The sequence below is a fragment of the Trifolium pratense genome, linkage group LG4 (genome assembly GCF_020283565.1).
Source record: "Trifolium pratense cultivar HEN17-A07 linkage group LG4, ARS_RC_1.1, whole genome shotgun sequence".
NCBI classification, from domain to species: domain Eukaryota; kingdom Viridiplantae; phylum Streptophyta; class Magnoliopsida; order Fabales; family Fabaceae; genus Trifolium; species Trifolium pratense.
Genome location: NC_060062.1, coordinates 11,791,268 through 11,800,838, shown reverse-complemented (window position 1 = coordinate 11,800,838; position 9,571 = coordinate 11,791,268). Strand labels below are relative to the sequence as shown.

Below are 9,571 nucleotides of genomic sequence, written 5' to 3'. Positions count from 1 at the left end.
ATGGCAATAGCATTAACACAATGCTCAGAAAAGCTAGGATACCTAATATTTCTGTTAAGCAAAAACTTCATCATGTTTATGTCGATGGTGATTGCATGCAATGGTTTACATTATCTAATAAAGCCTTATCAACAACCCCGCATTACTTCCGACATAATTGTAAGTTTCTCTCCTGAAAAGAACCATAATCTTATCATATTAGAGAATCACGCATTTGACACAGTCATGCGATCTAGACCATTAGATCAAAGATCGGGCGACCATAATATCGAGTCAAAATATGAGTCATTTGATCTTGATCGAATAATTGAAATCAGAAACATAAGAATGTAGGGTTTGAAATAAAAAATTGAAAATGAAAGTTTTATTTATATACAAGTTGTTTTATTCGTGTTTATTCTTGCAGGTTGGACTAGTTGTGGGAAATGCGCCATTTTTACGCAATTTATATGAACAATTCAATCGTACATTTGGATTTATCATTGATTTCGGCATGATGTGTTACATGTTTGCTTTGGGTGTAGAAATGGATCCTTATGTACTCTTCAGAAGACCAAGTAGAGATGTTCAAGTTGCATATGCAGGAATAATCATAACATTCATCTTAGCATTAGCCATAACACCCCTTCTCCATTATTTCACAAGTGACGTGCAATCGCATTTACTAGAATTCCATCTCGCCCTCTCAATTCTTCTCTCAAGTACTGCATCGCCTGTCCTAACCCGTCTTATAACAAGTCTCAACATAGGAAAGTCGGATATCGGGAAACTTGTCATAGCAGCAGGGATGTATTCGGATTTTCTCAGCTCTTTACTTCTTTCAGTCGGCTACATTTCAATGCCTTTGGACACATTTTGCGACAATGTAGAAAAAAAAGGGCGTTTTAAAAGAGCGGTTGTAATGAATAGTGCTGTTATTGGCCAAGCATTGTTCACAGCAACGGTTTCGCCAATTTTCATGAGATGGGTTAACAATGAAAACCCAGAAGGGAAACCTATGAAAGGCTCACATTTAGTATTATCAATAGCATTCATGGTTATGAGTTGTGCTTCATCAATACTATATAATTTTAGTCCTATTCTAAGTGCATTTATAACTGGAATTTGTTTTCCTAGGGAAGGAAGAGTTTCCAAATGGGTTATTAGCAAAATCAATTACTTGTTAACAACTATATTTTTTCCAATATTTTTCTTGTGGATGGGTTATGCAGCTGATTTTAGGCAATTTCAGCCTTCACAATTAGGAACATGGGGAAGATTATTTATACCTGTCTTAATTGTAATGGGAGGTAAAGTTATTGGAACACTTGTTTGTGGTGCAATTCTTGGATTTCATTGGCCTGAATCAGTTGCTATTGGATTGTTACTTGCTACCAAGGGACATTTTCATATCTACATGGCTATCAAAGTGGCAAGTATTCTCCTTATCTCTCTCTTCACTATGTTTTGTGTTAATTCATATTTCTAGCTTCATAACATGTAATATCATATGTTTCTGTTAGTCTATATATGTATTAAAATATGTAGCACTGACACTTTAGATTGAAGACGAGTCTGGTTTCTGGCTTGTCTCAGTGTTCCAATATGGATATGACACAACATGTCTGGTTACATTCAAATATTTCATTTCCTCGAATTATTACCAGTGATGTGTCAGTATCGTATCATATGTCAGAACAAAACTTAAAAAGTCTCTATTTTATGTGTGTGAATTGACATATCTTAAGAAAAAAGATGAGACACTGATGGAAAATGAAAACATGTGAATCTTACTTGTTGTGAACATGTCAACAGAAAATCTAGGATTAGATCATTATGCAGGCAAAAGGCCAGAAATACCCCCTGCCAAGATTTTTCTTTGTATCAATCACTCTTCTTGAGTGATATTTCTGCATCATGAGAATCTATGAAGGGTTTATAAAGGATTTGGATTACATGCGGTCACAAATCAGTGCAGTCATGCAGTCATGACATCAGTGGTTGTTGGATCAAGATCGGAATGTGCAAAAAACATGTGCAGATTTTGATTCTTTTTTGAACTTTATAATACTGAGTTTAAAATTTAAACTGTCTAATCTTGATCTAACGGCTACTGTTGAGATATATTGACTGCATGGTTGCACGAATTTGTGACTGCGTGTAATCCAAATTTGTTTATAGAGTCACTTATAAATTATGATGATCCAATTAAATATGCCTAGCTAAACTTTTTCTAGTTATAAAAATAATATTAACAGAAATCATTTTTACTACCAGATGGGTTGTGGCTCCAATACTTCGGCCGGCATTGGGTTGATATTTGCAATATTTTTTACAGTGGTGCATGCCCCGTCCGTCGTAGCACATATCATCAAACGAGCCAAGAGAAAAGTACCTACTCATCGCATGTCCCTCCAATTGCTTGATCCATTAAGTGAGCTAAGGATTCTGCTATGCCTTCATGGACCTGACAACATTTCAGCTTCCATCAACTTCATGGAGATCACAAGAGGAAAATCAGATCCCGGCATTCTTGTATACGTCACGGAAATGATTGAACTTACCAATCAAATAGCAGTCACAGTAGAAAGAGGTGAAGGAATAGAAACAACAAATGTAAAAGATAAGGATGTCATGGAGATGAGAGACACAATAACTAGCTCATTTCAAGCTTATATAGACGATGATGGTGATGGTGTTACGCTCAAAAGGACAATGGCAGTGTCGACAATTAATAACATGGCCCAGGACATTTGCACTTTGGCAGAGGATTTGATGATTGCTCTTATCGTTCTACCATTCCATAGAAGGCAATGTGTGGATGGAAAATTGGATGGTGGCCATCAAGGATTCAGATATGTGAACAGAAAGGTAATGTTAGGAACTTGAATCTATTCGTTTTCTTAAAACAAAATTGATATGCCAAAACATCACTATGACATCGATAATAACCGAATTTCAGCTAGGCTGACACCTCAAACTACTATGATCTCTTATCCAAACTAAAGAGCTTGAAGTTTTGGCCAAATATAAAAGCTGAAAACCTGAGAACAGAACAAATTTATATGAACCTTTAGACAATATATTACTGTTTTAGTAAAGTACTTTAATAGCTCAATCAGATGTACCTTTTTCCAATAATATATTCAACAATGTTATTTGATATGAAAAGACTGTTAAAAAGGTAACTACAAAAAGTAACTGCAGACCCACTCAATTATAGTCATTCAAACATGAAATGCATACTCATCAGTATTCAAGCCATCATTTTCATGTTGCATCTTTTATGAAAAAGACAACTTTTCTACTAAAATGTATATTTTTCCTAATAGATATTTTGATACTCAGTTATTGAAGAGTGCTCCTTGTTCCGTGGGGATTCTAGTGAATAGAGGCTTAGGGTCCTTTGAAAAGATATCAAAGACTCAGGTATCACTCAATGTGGCAACATTGTTCATTGGTGGAAAAGACGATAGAGAAGCACTTGCCTACACCGGTCGCGTAGCAGGGCATCCAGGAGTGAAACTCACAGTTATAAGATTCCTAGTAGATACTAGTGTTGAATCTTCAAGAATTTCGGCATATAGGGTAAGCCTTCCAGATAACGGCGAGGAGATGGGGCTAGACGATGAATGCTTTGCACATTTCTATGATAAATATATTTCTGGAGGTCGAATTTCGTATATGGAGAAGCATCTTGCTAATGCAGCTGAGACTTTCTCTACTCTCAGATCATTTGAAGGACAGTACTCACTGGTCATTGTAGGAAGAGAAGGTGGACTGAACTCGATATTGACAAAGGGAATGAATGATTGGCAACAGTGTCCGGAACTTGGACCGATAGGGGATGTTCTTTCAGGACCGGACTTCTCAAAAACAGTGTCAGTGTTAGTAATCCAACAACACAAACATAAAGGAGAAATAGATGGACTTGATGAAGAATTCAATATCATGTAGGTGTAGATGGATAGGTAGGGTAGAGATAGATACTTCTTGTATAGCAAAGAAACAGAACATTGGTAGAAAGATCCACTTTGTGAAAATTGTAAAGATAAATGTAAAATGTGACAAAATTCTTAATATGCTGCCTTCAAGTACGCGCATCATAGATTAAAATTTCTTTCATAACTAATAGCCGAAGTTTGGTTTGGCTTTTTTTAACGGGCAAACAAACACAGAGATAGATTACTGGTTACATAACACCAGATGCTTCCTAGCAGAGTAAACTTAACATGGTACATAAACAGTTAAACACAAAATCCATGATTCACAATATCCATGTGACAGGAATAAACTAGTAGTTGGTAGTTTCAATACAGTAGAAATCCTCCTTCTAAAGCATTTTTGTTAATATAACACTGAATTCCATACAAAATATCCTATTTAAATTCCATATAACCAGAGTGATCTGCTATTACAGTATCTGCAAAGGTTTGTAACACAGTTTCCATCTTGACTGTTGTCAATCAATAGTCCTTTGAAAACTTCAGCAACTCCGCCTGCAATTAAATTTTGAATTTGTTAGTAATAGTACTCTCGGGAAAAATTGCATATTTAGTAGAATCCATGAAGGATTTATCCCCTCTTCCAATATGGGCAACGCATACTACAATCATCCTTAAGAAATATATCAGTTCCATAAAATTCTTTTCAATGTTAGTAAAAATTCATTTAGCTGGAACATTATAATGTTTGCCCCCAAGAGAAATAATCAATATGCATATTTTATATTAGCGAGAAGGAAAAGCCAACACAAAATACTGACCCATAGAAGAGCATATGACAACGATTGTGAAAACATATTTTTTAAAGAAGGCAAAGAAGATTATAATTGACAAACAAGGGTCCAAGGCACAAGTAGAGACTAGCCCAAACTGAAGAAAACAAGTCATGCTATAGATAAGATAATAATTAACAGCCACCCATACAAATGGTACAGAACCTAACACAGTACATCACAAACTACAAATTCCAACACCTTTATCTATTAGTGTCAACTTATTATCATGCCCCAATACGCAGTCTCACGGACATTGTGTCATCTCTCCTGCTTACTTCTCACATATTATCACAGTAACGAGCACCATTCATTTCCACCAAAATTCGGACCATGTCAATATCAGTTTCACTATTGTATGTAGCATCATCTTATTATGTAGTAACAATGATATAAAAGAAGCTTCAATATGACAACAGCCGAATCTTCAAATATTTTTCTTCAATCCAATATTGATAAAGTGAAGTTAGATTTCTGTATTGGATGATGTAAGATAGCCTATAAAATTCAGAAAAACTACGCCCATACACACAATTATCCCAGAAGATCTCATTAAAACCTCCAATAATACATTATCATGTGATCACATCACTAGATCAAAGATTAAGAATCTTACATTCCTTATCCATCTTACATCTTTGTTTACATCCTTTGATCACTTCGTTTGCACACTGAACCCTTAAAACTCGCACTCCTCTTTCCTATCAAAACTCAACTACTTCTTAGTTCTTACAATACATTTCAAACTTTGCCCAGAATGACTTACTGTGTTATGCCAAAGCATGCCAAATGTATTCATGCTCATTTGAAATTGAGCAATTAAATCCATTTGATTTTACATTCAACCAATTCCACACTAAAATTTTCACTTCCTTCACAATATTTTCAATATCAACTTCTTACTTCATAATATCCTTCTATTCCTCTTCTATTCCCTAATGCATGCAAATCTAATTAACGAAATGAGTTATATATGCTGAACCTCGGTCAATCTCCAAATTTTTCCATGACCACGGTCAAATGACAGGTCTAATATTGAAGTTAAAATCTGCTACTACTTTCAAGGTTGTGCAAATAAAGATATCAAAAAGGGACTGGTATAACAACTAACGAGCATAGGCTGGTAGTAATGGTGCTAATACTGTATTTAACATGTATAAGAATTGCTTATAAAGGAGAGTAAACATAAACAGTAATGTAATAAAATGTGGAGGCATCACACAAAGAACAACAAAAAAGGTGACACGTTGTACCTCAAAACCACTCTTCAAGGTATCAAGTTCCTTGTCCAGATCATTGATAGACTGATTATATGCCTGCATTGGTGAAGACTGGCTGGTAGTGTGTATCTGCAAAAACAACAACAAAACAAAACAATAGATGCTTAGGCGCTCCCAATTCACATACAGATAAAAAGGAATATGCACTTCCAACTCCTAGTTAGTGTAAGAAAACCAAATAAAAAACACAGAACATATACATGTTTGGATAAACAGCTTAATTAAGTGCTTATAGCATAAGTGTTTATGTACAAGCTATCTCTTCACAAAAGATAAAATAAAGTTAAATTGTTTTCGTATAAGCTGTAAGCTGTTTCCGTACGCTATTCTGTAGAGCTTATGGTCAGTAAGCTCTCCAAAACAGCCTATAGACATTTTATAAGTTATTTTCATAAGCTCTCCAAAACAGCTTATGTCAGTAAGCTTAAATGAACCAATCGAGACAGTTCGACTGAAACCAATTCAGTTAATTTAGTTGTAAGAACATGACGTATCTGTCTAATCTAAAGATTAATAAGCTCAATTGCAACCTGTTTGGATGGCCTTATTTGAGCTTATCTACTGGCGTAAATTTTGTGAGACTATTTGGAAGAACTTATAAAAACAACTTATGATATTTTTCATAAGCTTTTTTTTAGCTTGGTTTTATAAGTTCTCCAAAATAGCTTATGAAAATAGCTTGTTTTTTTTAGCTTGTTTTTTGAAATTATACATAAGCGCTTATCAAGATAAACGCTTGTACTATATAAGCTGCAAATGAGCTGTTTATCCAAACAAACAGGGCACAAATTTTCCAAACAAAACTAGAATGATTAGCGTCTTGTTATTCTTTTAACCCTATTAACTAAACATAAATCCATAGGAAAAACCATTATAAATAGATTGTAACAAACTAAGTAACTAACCCTAATAATAATTTTGTACTGAAGAGGATGGGGAAGCTTGTATCCAGCAAATAACACATTGGGGTCTTTGTGAAGCTGCCTGAAAACACATAAAAATCAACAAATTAAAATAAGAAAAAGTTAGGGTTTGATTAAAATGAAGAGAGAAAGAGAGAGAAAATGGGTACATGCGAAGGATGTTGCCAATAGTGTGATCTTCTCTTTCAATGGTGAAAGATGCAGCATTGATAATCTTCGTGTCTCTCTCGTAAGAAACCCTTCATTCACAAACCAGAAAAATTAGTGTGGTTGGTAATAGAAGGAGAAACAAGAATCGAGAGAGAGAGAGAGAGAGAATACTTTTTAGTGCCTTCAGGGACAACGAAACGCTCGTAACGATCAGGTGCATTCATGGTTGTTTCTTCTTCTTCTTCTTCTTCGCTCTGTTCTGTTTACTTTGCTACCACTCTTTCTCCAAACTGGTCTGCGTCAGAGCAACGAGAGTCAGTGAGAGATTTTATCAGCTTTTATTTATTTAATTTAATCAGTTTTATATAAAAATAAAATAAAATTTAAGTCCACCGTGAAATATACTGCAAATTTAACAATTTTTTTTTAATCAAAGATATCTCCGCGCAACTAGAAAGACTAATCTTATCGAAATAACCGAGTGAACAAATTAAAAGTGGACTAAAATTTAAGTGATCCCTATTTATTGGGTCATTTGCATAATTAAGTTTTATCTTATCAAAATATTTAAAATAAGTTAAATTTCTTTTTGTTAATTCACTATAATTAAGATGTTCAAGGGGTGGGATGGGTAACTCAGTTGGTTAAGCTGGTTAAGCTGGTTGAGTTAAGGGTTAAGAGCAAAAGGTCTAGGTTCAAGTCCCGGTAAAGGAGAAAAAAAAATTAACATAACATTGTGAATATGTTGCCTAGGTACGGGTACGGTACCGGTACGCGGTACAACATTTTTAGAAAATTTAAGTTACGGATACGTTAATATAAAATATTAGAAAAATTATTTTTAAGGGAATTATTATCATGCTTTGAACATTTAATTTTTTTGGTCCACCGTCTCAATTATTTTCATAAAAAATGAAAGATAATTGAAATATAATAAAAAATTATAATATTTTAAGAGATTTTTCAACGATCAATATGTTTTTTCCGTATTCATCATCATAAATCAACCAAATAAGAATGGGTACGGAATCTTTACCAAAAAAAAAAAATGGGTACGGAATCGATGCGTACCATACGACTACCATGGAGTATCTGGTACTGGTATGTACCCGGTACGGGTACTTGACCATTTTAAGAGTACTCATACATACTACGTAGATTGTAATACTAACAACTAATATTGCTTATGAAAAGGAAAAAAAAAATATTCCACTTCAAATAGGCGTCTCATGATATCTTACAGCTTAGATCATGTAGATCCACTATAAAACTAATTCATTTTTGTCAAATTCGTGTAAAATAAACATAACTCTACAAATAACTTGTTAATATTTGGAATTAAAAAATAATAATCTGGTAATAAAATTATAGTGAGGACCACTTAAGCAACTAGAATCTATTTGAGTTTTTAGGGTTACACAATTATTAGATTAGAAGGTTAGATGCTCTAAATTAATCGGAGGGCAAAGGTTGTAACTAGTTCATTGTGTGCTTATCAAACTAGAATCTCACAACAGGAAAATGTATGTTCTGTAAAAATCTATTATTCCTTTCGTTTCACAATGAGTCAACTATTTTATTGACATAACTTTAACCATTAATATTTTTAATCGTATAATAGTAAAAAATAAAAATTGATATTTTGAAAATATTCACCGAAACAAATTCGGCAACATCTTATATGTTAATATTAATTTTATTTATTAATAGAAAAATATGGTTAAAATTATATCCCAAACAACTTATCAAAACAATATATATGAATAGTGCATATGGTCAAACTCTATCACTCATTTTAGGATAAAGGGAGTATATTGGTGTCTTTAAGAAATGTATTTTATTACCTCTGAAAATCTACTACATTGTTGTCTTCAAGAAATATAAGTCATAGGTTGAGAAAGAATCAAGAAATTTTATGACTTTTATGAACAGATAGAGGTGACTAGTTCACTTCTACTCAATTTGACAAATTTTGAAGTGTAAAATAACAAGAAACTACTCTGTATACTACACAACAAAACAGTGTAGAAAAATTAGAATTGGAATGAGCATGGTGGTGCATGTTGTCAAAGGAAAATGTCACAAGGTTTTGCACTGAAGTCCCACTTTTGCAGTGAAGGATGCCTAGACATTATTGATTTTTTAGGCATCTCGTAGAAAGAAAACCATTAATCACCAATTTTGGCAACTATTTTTGAAAGAGTATTTTTCAGCCAAAAGATTTAACAAAAAGCCAGAAACTTACCTGTTACAGAAATCACTCAAGCTTCTCAAGGTCTACATGTGACGGTTTGAAACAATTTTAAAATGTTACCTATAAAGCAAAGACACCAGAACAGCAATGTTTGAAACAATGACACACATAACACCAATAATAACTTTAAAAAAAATGACACGATCCAATATAATGTGTCAGTATGTCAGTGTCTAACGCCAACCGACACATTTCTGACACCAGAACA

The 9,571-nt window shown here is 33.8% G+C and overlaps 2 protein-coding genes across 2 annotated transcripts; one reads left to right on the top strand and one right to left on the bottom strand.

Annotated features, from left to right (window-relative positions):
• Positions 1-3,936, top strand: LOC123922108 (cation/H(+) antiporter 28). Its single transcript, XM_045974854.1, has 4 exons — positions 1-159; positions 407-1,411; positions 2,257-2,850; positions 3,328-3,936. The coding sequence occupies exons 1-4, from the start codon at positions 1-3 to the stop codon at positions 3,934-3,936; spliced, it is 2,367 nt and encodes a 788-aa protein (XP_045830810.1).
• Positions 3,937-4,189: 253 nt separating this feature from the next.
• Positions 4,190-7,447, bottom strand: LOC123881662 (DNA-directed RNA polymerases II, IV and V subunit 11). The gene is made up of 5 exons (XM_045930383.1): positions 7,281-7,447; positions 7,109-7,198; positions 6,942-7,020; positions 6,010-6,105; positions 4,190-4,478 (listed from the first exon to the last, which is right to left on the bottom strand). The coding sequence occupies exons 1-5, from the start codon at positions 7,331-7,333 to the stop codon at positions 4,446-4,448; spliced, it is 351 nt and encodes a 116-aa protein (XP_045786339.1). The 5' UTR covers positions 7,334-7,447; the 3' UTR covers positions 4,190-4,445.
• Between the last annotated feature and the right edge of the window lie 2,124 nt (positions 7,448-9,571).

Excerpts from the sequence above, each read along its gene's own strand:
- LOC123922108 (XM_045974854.1), top strand. The coding sequence starts at position 1 with ATGGCAATAGCATTAACACAATGCTCAGAAAAGCTAGGATACCTAATA. Across the intron at positions 160-406 it reads GCATTACTTCCGACATAATT|GTTGGACTAGTTGTGGGAAA; the intron begins GTAAGTTTCTCT and ends TTATTCTTGCAG. Across the intron at positions 1,412-2,256 it reads TCTACATGGCTATCAAAGTG|ATGGGTTGTGGCTCCAATAC; the intron begins GCAAGTATTCTC and ends TTTTACTACCAG.
- LOC123881662 (XM_045930383.1), bottom strand. The coding sequence starts at position 7,333 with ATGAATGCACCTGATCGTTACGAGCGTTTCGTTGTCCCTGAAGGCACT. Across the intron at positions 7,021-7,108 it reads ATTGGCAACATCCTTCGCAT|GCAGCTTCACAAAGACCCCA; the intron begins GTACCCATTTTC and ends ATGTGTTTTCAG. Across the intron at positions 6,106-6,941 it reads AGTACAAAATTATTATTAGG|ATACACACTACCAGCCAGTC; the intron begins GTTAGTTACTTA and ends TTGTTTTTGCAG.